This window comes from Pseudonaja textilis, chromosome 1, assembly GCF_049901715.1.
Source record: "Pseudonaja textilis isolate UNSWEBS1 chromosome 1, rPseTex1.2, whole genome shotgun sequence".
Classification (NCBI taxonomy): Eukaryota; Metazoa; Chordata; class Lepidosauria; order Squamata; family Elapidae; genus Pseudonaja; species Pseudonaja textilis.
Window position 1 is genome coordinate 5,464,828 of NC_141990.1, and position 17,733 is coordinate 5,482,560.

A 17,733-nucleotide genomic window follows, 5' to 3' on the forward strand; every position below is an offset into this window, starting at 1 on the left:
GATTCAAACTCAAGGTTAACTGCACCAAACTTGATTGCAGGAAATACGACTTCAACAACAGAGTGGTCAATGTCTGGAATACTCTACCTAACTCTGTGGTTTCTCCCCCAAACCCCAAAAACTTTAACCTTAGACTGTCAACTATTGACCTCACCCCTTTCATAAGAGGTCTGTAGGGGGCATGCATAAGCGCACCAACGTGCCTACCCTCCCTGTCCCTGTTTATTTTTCTTATATGTACCCATTTCATGTATTCATAACTGTTGTATATAGACATTTGCATTCTCGTAATACTGCATTCTGATTGGACTGCCACTGCCGCCTATCAGTTGGTTGTTTAACAACAGTTGCGATTGGTCCGCCTGATGGCGGGAAATTTAAAAAGATGTCATTGGCCGCGAGCAGCCGCTATAAAAGAGGCTGCCACGGCTCCAGTTGAGTTGAAGTTACTGAGAGCTAATAAAGAGCTGAATTCAACTCTGGTCTCGAGTCTGATCTTTTCCCGTGACAGAACAATAACTATGCATATACTTGTACCTATTATCTTGTAAGCGATTGACAAATCAAATAAATAAATAACCGATAGCCCTCAGAAGTGGCTCAGGCACCTCCTTGATTCACTGGCGTTTAAGAAGCGGGTTGTGGACCAGTACAATCTAATTTGCAAGACTCTGTTCTTACAGCCAAACTCAACAAAAACAGTTTTGGCCTTCAGTAGAGCTGATTTCCCAATCTGGTCTGCCTCGCAGGGCTGACGTCCCATTCATAAGCCACCGGTCAAACATATCTGCGTCATTGATGGAAATCTCTACTTCCTCTCATCCTCTCTGCACAAAGCAGTGTATTATTACAGTATTTTTCCTCGTACAGAGTCCAGGCGCAGTGCTCCCCAAACGCATAATTACAACGAAATGCCTCCTGCGTGGAGATAATTGTTTTATTGTCGGAGTCCTTCCTTGCATGATTATGTCCTTAATTTGACAGCTTCCCCCCTGACGAGCCCGCCTGTGATTTTTTTTTCATTCAAATTTGTCAAGGGAAAGCTTCGATTAGGGAGAGGAAAGGAAGAAAGAGCTTTGGAAAAAGTACAGAGAAGAGCAACTAAGATGATTAAAAGTCCCGGAGACTCTCGTGAAGAACGGTTGCAGGAATTGGGTAGGACCAGTCTGGAGAAAAGAAAGACCAGGAGTGACGTAAGATGATAAGATGATAAGATGATAAGATAAGATAAGATAAGATAAGATAAGATAAGATAAGAAGGGGAAGGGAGGAGAAGGGAAGATATAAGATAAGATGAAGATATAAGATGAAGAGGAGAAGAGGGGTGGAAAAGAGAAGATATAAAATAAGATGATGAGGAGAGGAAATGAGGGAAGGAGGGGAAGAGAAGAGAAGAGGAGAGGAGAGCTTGGGCTGAGATGATGATGAGATGAGATATAAGGCAAGAAGATGAGACAAGGCAGCACAAGAGAAGTTAAGACAATAACCTTTATTGACATTTTTTATAGTAAACAAATAAACAAAAAGACCTTCATCTCCAGCATCGGGATTAAAATTTACATTCTTCTCCCACCCAAATTCTAAGAACAGGACATGACAATTAGGACATATTAGGGTTAACCCACCACCACTGAAATAGCAAAAGACACCAAAGCCCCCTTCGTTGCACAATCCTCAGAACAGTTCAAACTTCAAAGTCCCAGAAACCTATAAAAGAGCCATCCACTCGGTCAGCCATCTTGTCAGCAGCTGCCCCAGAACTGCATGCTGTTGGTGCTTCGTTTCATCAGTAAACAAAATCTTTCTTTCTTAAGCAGCCTCCATTTTATTCCTGGCTTGGAACTGAACCAGATGGATTTTTCTTCCAACGGTTGACAAAAAGTACCCTTGGCTGAGTTCACATCAAGCAATAAACTCTGGTTTATGATGACCCACAATGGTTATGTTGGCAAAGCTTCCTTAATCTAGAGCAGGGATGTCCAACCTGGACAACTTTAAGACTTGTGGAGTTCAACTCCCAGAATTCCCCAGACATCAGAGAAAGAGAAAGAGAGAGAGAGAGAGAGAGAGAGAAAGAAAGAAAGAGGGAAGCTCTTTTGACAGGCTCTTTAACCTCCAAGGTTTGTGCATTCTGGAAAACGTGCCCTCTTTCCATCCAAATTTTGTCCACATCCTTCGAAATTCCTCACCCTTTTATTTCTTTTTCAAAAAACAGCTGAAATAATGCACCCATAAAGCCATCTGAAGGTTGCTCTCCAACTGAGTAAATATTACTTTAGGAAAGAGGAAACGTGGTCCAAGCTTCATTTCTTCACAAACACCCAAGATGTAAACATAACATACATTTCCTTCCTGGAAAATAATGTTTACTTTCCTCTGGGTTCTGAAAGCAGCATATATAACCGGATCGGGTTTCAAGAGGGCAAAACCCCACTTCAATTAAACAACATGGAAAAAAGACGTGGACCCTGAATGAGCTCTAGACAAATGGGAGTGCAAGACAAGCTGAGATATTTGGACTGATTCAGTCACCAAAACACAAGTCAATTTTAGAAGCCAAAGCCCCGAATGCCAGAAAGAAAGAAAGAAAAGAAAGAAAGAAAGAAAGAAAGAAAGAAAGAAAGAAAGAAAGAAAGAAAGAAAGAAAGAAAGAAAGAAAGAAAGAAAGAAAGAAAGAAAGAAAAAAGGAAAGAAAGAAGGAAGGAAGGAAGGGAAAGGGAGGGAGGGAGGGAGGGAGGAGGGGGGGGGGATAATGGGAAGGGACAAATGGAAGGGAAGTTGAAGGAGGAAAGAAAAGAAGAAAGAAGAAAGGGAACAGGGAAGGGAAGGAAGAGGGAAGGGAAGGAAAGAAAGAGGGAAGGGAAGGAAGAGGGAAGGAAAGGAATGAAAGAGGGAAGGGAAGGAAAGAAAGAAGGAAGGGAAGGAAGAGGGAAGGAAGTGAGAAGTAAAGGAATGGAAGAGTTAAGGGAAGAGAAGAAAGAGGGAAGGAAAGGGAAGGAAATGAAAGGAAGAGGAAAGGGAAGGAAAGGAAAGAAAGAGGGAAGGGAAAGGAAAGGAAGAGAGAAGGAAAGGAAAAGAAGAGGGAAGGGAAGGGAAGGAAAGGGAAGGAAAACGTTCTCAGAAAAATTGTGCAATCATATTGGCATACAGAGACCTGGGGTGGCTGGGGGAGGCTGACGTCACCCATCACGACTTCACCACGCAAACTGCATAATTAATACTAATTGCACAATGATGCCATGCAACATGCGACATCATCAGGGCTTTGGCCAGCTGCAGTGCTTCTGCCCAATGAAAGCAATCCAGGCCATGGCCGTTACTCTAACAAGCCTGGTCCTCAGCAATTCCTGATGTCTTCTGCTCCTCCAGATGTTGCGTGTCTCCAGCAGCTCTGGAAGGCAAATGTGGCCGTCATCATCTTTGCGATTAGTTGTGGTCTCTTTGATGAGGCCCCTGCAAACCCTGTCGTTGTGGTGTGCAAACCACAATTTAAGAGAGGGGGTGGGCAAATTCTTGGTGATGGAAGGGGCACACACAAATGTTGGGGCCTCTGAAGGGGCGAATGCGCTTTGAGGAAGGGGAGGGAAGAAGAACCCAGCAGGGGCTTTAATCATCCTGGGAGATTCAACTCCATTCAGAAGAGAGGTGGAAGGGACTTTGGAGGCAGTGGTGGGCCGCAAGCGGTTTAACAACCCGTTCTGTGAGTACGCGCGCACAGCATTCAGTAAACACCAATTTGAACCTCTCCAGCTCACCTAGCCAGGGGTGGGATTCAAATTTTTTAACAACTGTTTCTGTGGGCGTGGCTAGGTGGGCGTGTCCACGTGACTGGGTCTTCAGGATATGATAGGACCATTTAGCAGAAGATACAGAGCCCACTGCATTACAATCTCCATCATCAGGGCTTTGGCCAGCTGCAGTGCTTCTGCCCAATGAAAGCAATCCAGGCCATGGCCGTTACTCTCACCCAGCAAACTTCAACCAAACCTGGGCGCTCAGGCAAACATGACCCCATAGGAGGTCATGACAGCAGCCGATAGAATACATGTTCTTTCACAGGAACAGGAAGCTCCAGTTCAAAGCCCAAGAGAAGGTATAAAAGCCCCTCACTCCAGGGATAGGATGCAAATATTTTTACTACCAGTTCTGTGGGCGTGGATAGGTGGGAGTGGATAGGTAGGCATGGCCATGTGACTGGGTGGGTGTGACTTCTTCTTCTTCTTCTTCTTCTTCTTCTTCTTCTTCTTCTTCTTCTTCTTCTTCTTCTTCTTCTTCTTCTTCTCCTCCTCCTCCTCCTCCTCCTCCTCCTCCTCCTTCTTCTTCTTCTTCTTCTTCTTCTTTTTGCAGCACCCCCTCCCGCATTCCATTTTTGGGCCTTCTGGGCCACAGGGAAGACTCCTGGGTGAAGCAGTAACATAGGCAAAGCTGATTGTTGAAACAGCTGATCATTGGGAGAAAAAAAGAGAAATAACTTAAGGAGTGACTGGGTGGGGGAGAATGCAGTCAGCAATAAGGACTGACTGGGCAGGGAGGGGATGGGTGGGCGTAGAGGGGCGGGGCCAGCCAGGGACACGATTTACCAATTCTCCGAACTGTGCAGAACTGTAACAACCAGTTCTATAGAACCGGTGTGAACCGGTAAAATTCCACCTTGTTTCTAGTCTTCCTGGGTGAGCAGAACAGCTGAGGCACAGTAATCCACTTTGCCTCACGAATCAGCCAAGCTGCAAAACAAGGAAATGTAAGACAGGATAGGGTGGAAGAGTGGGTGGGCGGGGCCAAGGTATTGTCATTCATACCGGTTCACTAGAACTGGTCTGAACTGGCTGCAGCCCACCACTACTTCAAGGCCTTTTCTTTATTTCATTATTCATTGGTTCATTGTTCAACCCCTCCAAAGGGATTAACATTTTGCGTCCATTCAGTCTGAGAATATCCAAGCATTCCATAAGGGAGGCTGTAATGTAGATAAAACACAGACTAATAGGGCTGGAAGGGACCTTGGAGGTCTTCTAGTCTAACCCCCTGCTCAAGCAAGAGATCTTATATGGGGGGGGGGGGGGGGGGGGGGGGGTTTTGGTGTGGGGGGGGTGTTTGGGGGGGTGGGTTTTTTTTTTGGGGGGGGTGGGGGGGGGGGGTGGGGGGTGGGGGGGGGGGGGGGGGGGGGTGGGGGTGGGGGGTGGGGGGGGTTTGGGGGGGGGGGGGGGGGGGGGGGGGGGGGGGGGGGGGGGGGGGGGGTTTTTTTTTGTGGGGGGGGGGAGGGGTGGGGGGCGGGGGGGGGGGGGGGGGGGTGGCCACCAGTCACAAAGGAAGGGGGGGGGGGGGGGGGGGGGGGGGGGGGGGGGGGGGGGGGGGTGGGTGTGGGGTTTGTTTTGGTTTTGTTTTTTTTTGGGTGGGGGGGGGGGGGGGATTTATTTTTTTTTGGTGTTGGTGCGGGGGGCCCAAAAAGGGGGGGGGTTTCATTCTGGACTAATGGCCATTCAATCTCTTCTTAAAACCCCCCAGTGTTGGAGCACCCACAACCTCTGGTGGCAAGTTGTTCCGCTGGTGAATTGTTCCCACTGTCAGGAAATTTCTCCTTATTTCAAAGTTGGAATGCTGGCTGGGGAATTCTGGGAATTGTAGTCCATGCCTCTGAATATAGCTGAGATTGAGGAAAGATCATACTAGAGGAGGGACCCCTCAAAGGTGCTTTTTCAGGAGGTAACTGGACTTCCTTATTTTTTTCTTTAAGGTTTCTTGGAAACGTCTTTGGAGACATTTCGCTTCTCATCCAAGAAGCTTCTTCAGTTCTGGCTGGATGGTGTGGAACGGAGGGATTTTATATTCCTTGAACGCAGCTGGTCATTTGCAACCTTTTAGGGAGTCATTGAGGCCACTTGGAGGTTTATCTGTGTCCTCAGGGCCACTTGAGTGGTGCTCCTGGTTCTTGTAGTCTGCAATTTTTTTCCTCTAGAAATCATTCCTACTCCCACACTATTCGAAGGGTGTCCATCCCTTGGATTTCCAGAGAATGGATTTCCCAAAAAAGGGAAAAAAAGAAATTGCAGACTATAGGAACCAGGTGCTCCACTCAGGTGTCCCTGAGGACACAGATAACGCCCCCCGCACAAGTAGCCTCAACAACCCTCTAAAACAATGCAAATGACCAGCTGTCTGCAAGGAGTATCAATCCTTCCATTCCCGACCATCCAGTCAGAGCTGAAGAAGCTTCTCGGAGGAGAAGTGAAATGTCTTCAAAGAAAAACCAGAAAGTCCAGTTGCCTCTTGAAAAAAAAGCACCTATGGGGACTCTAAGTGGCCTCAATGACCCTCTAAAAGGATGCAAATGACCAGCTGTCTGCAAGGAGTATCAATCCCTCCATTCCCCACCCTCCAGTCAGAACTGAAGAAGCTTCTTGGATAGGAAGCGAAACATCTTCAAAAGAAAAAAAAACAAAAAGGTCCAGTTGCCTCTTGAAAAAGTATCTTTGGGACAACCGTGATCTGGATGACGGAGAATCTCTACAGACTCGTGGAGAGAAGATCATAAATCCAAAATCCAGGTGGGTTTTCATGTAGTTTATAGTTTATTGGATTTCATTTCTTATACATACAAGCAGTCCTCGATTTACAACCGTTCACTTAATGACCGTTCAAAATCACAACAGCATTGAAAATTTTTTATTTAGGACCATTTTTCACACTTGCAACCATTGTACCATCCCCGTGGTCACGTAATCAACATTTGGACGCTTGGCCACTGTGAAATAATAGAAAATAATTTATGGCTTGGGTTTTAGATTTTAGGAGTGGTTTGCTCTCCAAGCTTGTTCCAATTTAGTTTCTGGACGTTTCATTACCAGACAAGGTAACATCATCAGCAAAATTTTCTTGGCCTATTCTCCTTAGCTTATGAATGTCTTGTGTGGTCACTTGGTCTGTGATTGGTTGTTCGGAGCTATGTTTCAATTCTGAGCAGCTGATTGGTTCTCTTGTGGATTGGTCGTTCAATAACCTTACTTGCTTGGCAACTGGCATGTACTTATGACAGTTGCAGCGTCCCGAGGTCATGCGGTTCACTTTTGCGAACTTCCGACTAGCAAATTCAGCGGGGAAGCCAGATTCCCTTACACACTGCACGGATTCTTACAAACTGCACGGATTCGATAACAGATAATCAGCATTGGAAGGGACCTTATAAGGTCATCTAGTCCCCAAGTGGGAGACCCTACAGCATTCGCTTAACGACCATGGCAGGAAAGGTTGCAAAATGGGTCAAACCTCATTTAACAATCTTGCTTAGCATTGGAAGGTTTGGGCTCAGCTTGTGGACAGAAGTCGAGGTGCCGTGCCTTCATCCAAAGAGACCACATGCCAAAAATAATTATGGGAAGAGAAAACACCGATGCTTTCAAAGGCTTTTAACAAGGCTCTTTAAATAAATAAAAAAGCAGGAACAAACAGCCAGGTTAATATTTCATTAGGATGGATTGATTTTATAAATCTGGCCAGGTTGTCTTTTCCGTGTTGACACAGCAAAAAAACACAACTGGGCAACTTTAAGATTGTGAGGACGTCAACTCCCAGAATTCCCCAGCCAGCAATTTAGAAATAGAAATAGAATAACAGAGTTGGAAAGGACCTTGGAGGTCTTCTAGTCCAACCCCCTGCTAAGGCAGGAAACCCTACACCACTTCAGACAAATGATGATCCAAGTTTTTTAAGAAAACTTCCAGTGTTGGAGCATTTACAACTTCTGGAGGCAAGTTGTTCCACTGGTTAATTTTTCTCACTGTTAGAAAATTCCTCCTAGTTCCAGGTTGCTTCTCTCCCTGATTAGTTTTCACCCATTGCTTCTTGTCCTGCCTTCAGGTGCTTAGGAGAATAGCTTGACTCCCTCTTCTTTGGGGCAGCCCCTGAGATATAAGAAGGCTGCTATCACATCTCCCCTAGTCCTTCTTTTCATTAAACTAGACATGTGCAGTTCCAGCAACCATTCTTTATATGTTTCGGCCTCCAAATTCATAATCCTCTTTGTGGCTCTTCTCTGCACTCTTTCTAGAATCTCAACATCTTTTTTTTTTATATCGTGGTGACCAAAACTGGATGCCGTATTCCAAGTGTGGCCTTACCAAGGCCTTATCAAGTGGTATTAACACTTCATGTGATCTCGATTCTCTCCCTCTGTTTATGCAGCCTAGAACTGTATTAGCTTTTTTGGAAGCTGCAGCACACATCTGGCTCCTATTTAAATGATGGTCCACCAGGACTCCAAGATCCTTCTCACAGTTACTACTTTTGAGCAAGAGGTCACCTATACTGGCTGGGAAATTCTGTTTGAGAAGTACCACGGAATGCAGATCTGATGTACTTGTATAGCGGTAGTCCTCGACGTATGACAGCAGTTAAGCCCAAAATTTGCTAAGCAAGACAGTTAAGTGAGCTTTGCCTCGTTTTTTCTGACCATTCTTGCCATAGTTGTTAAGTGAATCACAGCGGCTGTTCCGTTCGGAGCATCTCTGCTTCAAGAGATATTGTCCTGTGCTCTTTGGAAAAGCTAGTCTGGAACGGATTCAGATTTCCTTCTCATTTATTAATTTATTCATTTGTATCCCACCTTTATTCATTTTACAAATAAATGAAGGTGGCAAACACACATTCCTCCTCCTATTTTCCCCACAACGACAAGCCTGTGAGGTGGTGGGGGCTGAGAGAAAATCACCCAGCTACTTTTCATGCCTGAGGAGGGACTAGAACTCACTGTCTCCTGGTGATTGGCCCAAAGTTACCCAGCCTTCTTTCTTGCCTAAGGCGGGACAAGAACTCACCGTGTCCTGGTGATTGGCCTAGAGTCACCCAGCCTTCTTTCTTGCCTAAGGCGGGACTAGAACTCACCGTCTCCTGGTGATTGGCCTAGAGTCACCCAGCCTTCTTTCTTGCCTAAGGCGGGACAAGAACTCACCGTCTCCTGGTGATTGGCCTAGAGTCACCCAGCCTTCTTTCTTGCCTAAGGCAGGACTAGAACTCACCGTCTCCTGGTGATTGGCCCAAAGTCACCCAGCCTTCTTTCTTGCCTAAGGCGGGACTAGAACTCACCGTCTCCTGGTGATTGGCCTAGAGTCACCCAGCCTTCTTTCTTGCCTAAGGCGGGACTAGAACTCACTGTCTCCTGGTGATTGGCCTAGAGTCACCCAGCCTTCTTTCTTGCCTAAGGCGGGACTAGAACTCACTGTCTCCTGGTGATTGGCCCAAAGTTACCCAGCCTTCTTTCTTGCCTAAGGCGGGACTAGAACTCACCGTCTCCTGGTGGTTGGTCTAGAGTCACCCAGCCTTCTTTCTTGCCTAAGGCGGGACTAGAACTCACTGTCTCCTGGTGATTGGCCTAGAGTCACCCAGCCTTCTTTCTTGCCTAAGGCGGGACTAGAATTCACTGTCTCCTGGTGATTGGCCCAAAGTTACCCAGCCTTCTTTCTTGCCTAAGGCGGGACTAGAACTCACCATCTCCTGGTGATTGGCCTAGAGTCACCCAGCCTTCTTTCTTGCCTAAGGCGGGACTAGAATTCACTGTCTCCTGGTGATTGGCCCAAAGTTACCCAGCCTTCTTTCTTGCCTAAGGCGGGACTAGAACTCACCATCTCCTGGTGATTGGCCTAGAGTCACCCAGCCTTCTTTCTTGCCTAAGGCCGGACTAGAACTCACCGTCTCCTGGTGATTGGCCTAGAGTCACCCAGCCTTCTTTCTTGCCTAAGGCGGGACTAGAACTCACCGTCTCCTGGTGATTGGCCCAGAGTCACCCAGCCTTCTTTCTTGCCTAAGGCGGGACTAGAACTCACCGTCTCCTGGTGATTGGCCCAAAGTCACCCAGCCTTCTTTCTTGTCTAAGGCGGGACTAGAACTCACCGTCTCCTGGTGATCGACTCAGAGTTACCCAGCCTTCTTTCTTGCCTAAGACAGGACTAGAACTCATCATCTTTGGTCTCACAGTTTCTATCGGCTTCCTTTAACCATCTGGTTTTTAAAACAACTTTGTCTGTCAGTCAAAAACAATATTTGCTGCATGATGGAATTACTGCTTAGCTGTTCCTCACTACATTTTCTAAAGCTTTGCTCTACCCAGGAATGCCTACGCATTCAGGAAGTTAAAAATATAGATTAAGAATAGCTGCCAGTGAGAAATTGCAGCAATCTCTTTGGGTGGACTTGCAGCCTTTTCCCCAAGGCTCCTAGTTTGATGGTTTGATTAAGCGGTAATCTATGTGATAATTAAGGAAAGCCGCTCCAGGGTTTTTGAAAAATAATTTGGAAACTTTAATGGAATTGCACCCATCGCAGGAAAGATTTATAGCATCTGGCAAGAAAGGAGGGTAAAAAAATCTACTGGTAGTTCTCAATTTATATCCACAATTAGAAGTGGAACTTCTAATTGTTAAATGAGACAGTCATTAAGTGAGTCACACCCAATGTTATGACTTTTTTGCAGCGGTCATTAAATGAATTTGGCTTTCCCCATCGACTTCGGTTATGGGAAGGTCACAGATGGAAGATCATATGACCTCTGGACACTGCAACCATCGTAAATACGTGCCAATTGCGAAGTGTCCAAATTTTGATCACACGATTGCAATGGTCGTTATGTGTGAAGCCAAGTCATAAGTCCCTTTTTTCAGCACTGTTGCAACTTTAAGCAGTTGTTAAATGATTGGTCGTATGTCAAGGACTGCCTGGATCAACCAGAATTACAAAGAAGCTTTTGCTGGTATAAAAACCTAGAGATCATCTAGTTGAACCCGCTAGTTGAGAAGTTAGACCATCTTTTTAGGTCAGTGGCTTGCAAAATGTCTTATGTTTGGAAGGGAGGAGCATTCCATTACACACAGACACACCCATCCTTTCGACTTCCAGAGGCTATGGGAAGCAAGTCACGGAAGAAGCCCAAAGTGACAATAAAGTTATTCTAAGGTTAAGTCTAAGCTCTTAATGTGTTAGGAACATTATTTTAATTTAGATCAAGGGTGTCCAACCTTGACAATTTTAACACTTATGGACTTCAATTCCCAGACTTCCTCACCCAGCAAGTACAGATTTATGATGTACAGACTTAAATTCCTAGAATTCCCCAGCCAACATATTTTATGATGTATGACTTCAACTCCCAGAATTCCCCAGCCAGCAAGCTTTGAAATATATGGACTTCATCTCCCAGAATTCCCCTACCAATATGTTTTGAAATATATGGACTTTAATGGCCAGATTCTGGGAGATGAAGTCCACGTATGTAAAACTGGCTTAAATTTCAGAAAAAAAGTGTTCTCGCAGACACCCCTTCACGTCTTCTGCAAATTTATCCAATGCCCCCCAAATTGTTACTCGCTGATTTTTCTTTCCAGGTCCATTATGATTTTCCCTGCTGTTCTAGACATACCCCGGTTTGCCAGTTGCCACCCTAAAAGGTAATGAAATATTTTCAGGGGTGAGCTTCAAAAAAGTTAGCAACCGTTTCTCTGCCCGGTTGCTGGGTGGGTGTGGCTATGTTGGGAGTGGCCTAGTCGGCCTCCTGCACCATGGCAGGGGAGGGGAGCATTTTCATCCTCTCCGGGCTCCGGAGGCTTTCCTCAAGCCTCCGTTAGGGTGAAAATGGCCTCCCTGGGCTTCAGAGGTTCTGTGGAGGCCAGAAATGGGCCTTCCAGAACTTTCAGGAGGCCCATTTTTCACCCTCCCCAGGCTCCTGAGGCTTTCCTCGATCCTCCAGGAGGGCGAAAATGGCCTCCTTGCGCTTCGGAGGCTCTGTGGAGCTCTGGAGGATTTTCTTGAGCCTCCGGGAGGGCGAAAACAGCCTCACTAGGCGCCAGAGGCTCTGTGGAGGCTAAAAACGGGCCCATTTCTGACCTTCCGGAACTTCCAGAAGGCCCGTTTTTCACCTTCCCCAGGCTCTGGAAGCTTTCCTTGAGCCACCAGGAGGACGAAAATGGCCTCCCCAGGCTCCGGAGGCTTTCCTCGAGCTTCCAGGAGGCCCATTTCCCCCCTCCCCAGGCTCCGGAGGCTCTCTGGAGGCCAGAAACGGGTCTGTTTCTGGCCTTCCGGAGCCTCTGGGAGGCCCATTTTTTGCCCTCTCCAAGCCTCTGCGTGGGCCCTGCGCTTACTTGGGATCCAAAACATGCCCATGGAGACTCCTGGGAGAGGTAGGGTGGGGTGGGGCAGGGCCAGCCAGTTGTTGCAACTATCGGTTCGGCGAACCAGATGTAAAATTAACAACCAGTTCACCTGAACCGGTGCGAACCAATAGCCCATCCTGAACATTTTGTCTGCTCTGAAAACTAAGTGTTTCGATTTTTGCAGAAGGTTTTGAAGTTCTGCTGAACGTTGCAATGGCTTTGACTTAAACGTCCCTCTTCCTTACTGGGTTGCAAGGCCTCCTCTGCTAAAAAGCTTTTCAAAGGCTTTTTAATTATTGAATTAACCAGTGGAGGGGAAAGCCAAGGGGCATTAATTCAACAACTATAATTAGCTGTGCCTCAACAGGGGTGCAAGCCAGCGCACTCACCTCTCTGCCCCCCACCCCTCTTGTCCCTTCAGGTGCAAAAGACGATGTAAAAAAAAAATTCTATTTAAAGGATATTGTTTTTCAACTGTGCATCTCTCCATAAATTAGTTTATACAAAGAGAGGTTGTGCCACCAGTGATTCATTTCCTATCGTTCTGCAAAGGGCAAAGAAGCAAAACATTTAATTCCAACCTTGCTCAATCCTTCGTACATGGGGAGGTCCAGATCAGAAACAACACGGATTTAAATTTAAATGACATTTCACAGCCGTTCATGACAGGCGTTTAGAATACCGAGTTGATCAACGCCTACCTAGCTAGCCCCAGGGATAAGTTTAGTTCTGTTGACGTTGGCTTTTGGGTGGGCTAGTGTGGTCTGTGGGTTGGAGCAGGGTTTATTTATGGCTTAGTGTTGCATGGATGGAAAGTGATCCAGGAGAGATTCAACCTGGAAACAAATAAGGAGAAATTTTCTGACAGTGCGAGCAATCAACTGATGGAACAGAAATTGCCTTCAGAAGTTGTGGCAGCAGCTTCATCACTGGAAGCTTTTAAGAAGAGACTGGGTGGCTGTCTGTCAGAAATGTTGTGCTACGGTCTCCTGCTTTTGGGGGAGGGGAGTTGGACCAGATGACCTACAAGGTCCCTTCCAACTATTCTATTCTATTCTAATTTATGTTGCATTGTATTCTAAGTTCTATTTTATTCTAATTCTTGTTTTATTCTATTCTAATTGCTATCCTATTCTAATTGTCTATTCTAATTCCATTCTGTTCCCATTCCCATTCCACTCTATTCCATTCCATTCCATTCTGTTCTATTCCTCTATTCCATTCTATTCAGTTCTATTCCATTCTATTCAGTTCTATTCCATTCTATTCTGTTCTATTCTAATTGCTATTCTATTCTAATTGCTATTCCATTCCCATTCCCATTCTGTTCCGTTCTGTTCCATTCCATTCTATTCTATTCCGTTCTATTCCATTCTATTCGAATTGCTATTCTACTCCATTCCACTCCATTCTGTTCTGTTCTATTCCATTCCATTCTATTCTATTTTACTGTTTTCTATGCTATTCCATTCCATTCCCATTCCCATTCCATTCCGTTCTATTCCATTCCATTCTATTCCGTTCTATTCCATTCTATTCGAATTGCTATTCTACTCCATTCCACTCCGTTCTGTTCTGTTCTGTTCTGTTCTATTCCATTCTCTTCTGTTCTATTCCATTCCATTCCATTCTATTTTATTTTACTGTATTCTATGCTATTCCATTCCATTCCCATTCCCATTCTGTTCCATTCTATTCCATTTCATTCCATTCTATTCCGTTCTATTCCATTCTATTCTAATTGCTATTCTATTCGAATTGCTATTCTGCTCCATTACACTCCGTTCTGTTCTGTTCTGTTCTATTCCATTCCATTCCATTCTATTCTATTTTACTGTATTCTATGCTATTCCATTCCATTCCCATTCCCATTCCGTTCCATTCCATTCCATTCCATTCCATTCCATTCCATTCCATTCTGTTCTATTCCATTCTATTCGAATTGCTATTCTACTCCATTCTACTCCATTCTGTTCTGTTCTATTCCATTCCATTCTATTCTATTTTACTGTATTCTATGTTATTCCATTCCATTCCCATTCCATTCTATTCTATTCTTTCCTACCCTCTTCTCTCTACTCCACTCCATTCCAATTTCTATTCTATTTCCTACCCTCTTCTCTACTCTACGCTACTTTACTCTACACTATTCCACTCCATTCCATTATGACCCTTTTCCACACTTACAACTGTTGCAGCATCCCCATGGTCACGCGATCAAAATTCAGACACTTGGAAATTGACTCATATTTATGACGGTTGCAGCTTCCCAGGGTCACATGATCCCCTTTTGAGACCTTCTGACGAGCAAAGTCAATGGGGAAGCCCGATTCACTCAACAAGCGCGTTTCTAATTTAACAACTGCAGCGATTCACTTAACAACTATGACAAGACAGGTGGTAAAATGGGGCAAAATTTGCTGAACAAATGTTTCATTTAGCAACCAAAATTTGGGGGCTCGATCGTGGTCGTAAGTTGAGGACTGCCTGTTTCCCCCTGGGGATCAAGCAGTCGTTGAGTGAATCTGGCTTCCGTCATTGACTTTGCTTATTGAAAGATGGCTGGGAAAGTTGTAAATGGGGATCACATGACCCCAGGATGCTACAACTGTCGCAAATACACGCCAGTTGCCAAGCCACTGAATTTTGATCATGTGACCATGGTGGATTTTGCAACGGTCATAAGTGTGAAAACCAGTTGTAAGATACTATTTTCAGTGCCGTTGTAACTTCAGTCACTAAATGATGGGTTCTAAATTCAAGGATTACCTGTAATATCAAATCCACCAATAAGGCAAACTTAAAACATCACCAAGAATGTCTATTTTTCCATACTTTCAAACCATCCATGCAGCCAGCCTGCCATCTTCAGGTGGCTCTTAGAACTGCTACTTGGAAGTCAGAACAGCAGAATAACTGGGTTGGAAGGGAACTTGGAGGTCTTCTAGTCCAACTGTTGAGGTAATTCCCCGTTAGGAGAATGAGCGCATACAGGGAGACGTATTTGAGAGTAATGTTTGAATAATACACACACAGCACTCAGATACACTGTACAGTAAATGTAGGTTTTTTACTTCCAGAAAGGTTTAAGCAAAGTTCAGAAACAAGCAGTCCAAAAGTCATTCACAGGTAAATCAGTCAGTTTTCAAACCAGGGATAATCCAATAACAAAGTCCAGTGTCAAAAACAGTTCAGTATCAGACTTACATCAAAACCAGGAATATCGGTCAATTAGGAAAAATGGAACGGCAAAACTCTCCAACAGAAGGAAACAGAAACTTACTCACACTGTCTTCTGAGACTAAGACGAAGACAAAACAACCCAGGTTTCTGGCTCATCTTTTCTTTGTGGCAGCCCCAGAGATATTGGAAGACTGCTATCCTGTCACCCCTAGTTCTTCTTTTCATTAAACTAAGAATACCCAATTCCTTCAACCATTTTTTCTTTAGTCTCCAATCCCCTAACCCAGTGGTGGGATTCAAAATCTACTACCGGTTCTGTGAGCTTGGCTTGGAGCAGTAGCCCCCAACCTTTTTTGTGCCACAGTTCGGTACCGACATCACAAAATGATCCGCGGCCCGGTACCGGTATCAGCACGCATGACAAGGCAAGGTGAGCCAAGCAACCGGCCAGCCAGCCATCCCCCGCTTCTCCCCGCCACCTTCAACTCCTCCTTCGTACCTTTGTCGATGGGCTTCGCTTCAGGATGGCTTCGGGACGGTCGCTCGGCTCGCCTTGCCTTGAGTGCTAAAAGAATCTTTGCGCCTTAGTTTCGTTCAAAGCCCCCCCCCTTCGATGAAACTAAGGCGCGAGGATTCCTTCAGGACCCAAACGCCGCTTTCCAACCGGAAAAGCTCACCCGGAAGCACTTTCTCCTCAAACAAGATGGCGGTGCCCAGCAAACCGGCGGCCCGGTAGGAAATGTTCCACGGACCGGTACCGGTCCGCGGCCCGGCATGGAGGATGTGGCTTGGAGGGCGTGGCATGGCTTGGTGGGCGTGGCTTGGTGGGCGTGGAAGGAGAAGTGCAAACTCCCCATTCCCTCCCCAGCCCACCCCACTAACCTGCTGTCACATCCCCACGGCATGCTGGAGCCGTGACACCGAGCGCTCCGCTGCGTCTAAGTATTCTACCGCGGTATTATCTGGTGTATAAATACAGCTTTGGCTGCGAGGTGCGCCAGAGCTGACTTTACTATCATTTTGATGCTTGTTACCCGAACCCAGAACAATATATGGACTAATAAAGACTTTTCTAACTTGCTGTGGAAGCTTTGTTTAACCTTTCTTTCTGGACTTCAGCTGAACAGCTGAGACCTGCTTTCCAGCTCCGTTCTCCTGTGCAGGGCAACCAAAGAAGACCCAGCCGAGCAGCTGGGACTCAATAGGAGGCAGAGAAGAGGTGGGGTTGGCGGGGCCAGTCAGAGGTGGGATTGGCCGGTTCTCTGAACGACATAAAATTTCCACTGCCGATTCTCCAGAACTAGGTCAGAACCTGTTGAATTATCACCTCTGCCCTAACCATCTTTGTTGTTCTTCTGTTTCTAGGACTCTCAACATAGTTCCTTTATCGTGGCAACTAAAACGGGATGCTGCATTCCAACTATGGTCTTACCAAGGTGAGCTCTGGAGATGCAGAAAAATTGAAAAACAAAAAACACAAATAGAAGCGTCTCTTCCAGGATGGCGAGAAGCCAGACAGCCTCTGTGACTGTGCAATTAAAACCTTGCCGCTTTTGAAAGGTGTGCCACAACAGACATTAAAAACAAAACAAAACAGGAGGAGTTTTCAGTCACACACTTATGGCTGACATGTTTATTTTTTGATGATATCTGAAGACATCCATATTAGGGGTATTCTTTGACTTACATCTGTTGGAAGTTAAAACCCACCCCTCTCTTAGAAAAATGAAATATTTTAGGATACATTAAAAAGGCAGACTATTTCCCTTAAAAGAGAAATAGAAACTGAGAGAGGCAGAAACTCAGCCCCTCCCCACCTTTGGTGAATGGGCCATTAAGGCCTGGACCAGCCTATTCTACATAACAAAGATCTACCTCCTTCAAGCAGACCCATAACAAAGATCTACCTCCTTCATAGCAGACCCTTTCATTACATCATCACCCAGCAAGGCTCAACCAAGCCTGGGACTCAAAAGACAACCTACATAGTCACCCCTGCATGGCCCCATGGGGGCCCGACACAAATCAGCTTGAATTCAAAGCTCAACAGAGGGCATAAAACCCAGGGACTCTCAGCATCTCTTCTGGTCATCAATAAACCATCTTTCCAAGCAGTCACCATGTTTCCAGTGTCTTTGTTCCCCACTTGGAACTGAACCCAGAAGGATATTTCTTCCAACACAACCTTTCATTTATTGACTGCTGCTGTCAACTAGTTTTTTTTGGCTAACAGAGATTTTCTTTCCTGCAGCCCGTCTTTTCATCCCCAGTTTGGAACTGGACCAGATTTTTATTCCAACACAACCATCGTTTTTTTAAAAACCAGAGTAACACAATCTCCTGTAGATTTTTTCATAGTTGGAATATTATTCGATTACATCAGCAGCAGGGATCTTGTAAGGCCACGCCGTGGTTT

The 17,733-nt window shown here is 45.6% G+C and overlaps 1 protein-coding gene across 1 annotated transcript in view; it reads left to right on the forward strand.

Moving 5' to 3' along the window:
- The window catches only part of YPEL2 (yippee like 2), a 100,550-nt gene extending 83,035 nt beyond the window's left edge, over nucleotides 1-17,515 (forward strand). The window contains exon 5 of the mRNA XM_087925059.1: nucleotides 16,683-17,515. Within this exon, the coding sequence (XP_087781185.1) occupies nucleotides 16,683-16,757 (75 nt within the window). The 3' untranslated portion in view covers nucleotides 16,758-17,515. The remainder of the gene's footprint in view (nucleotides 1-16,682) is intronic.
- Nucleotides 17,516-17,733: the final 218 nt, after the last annotated feature.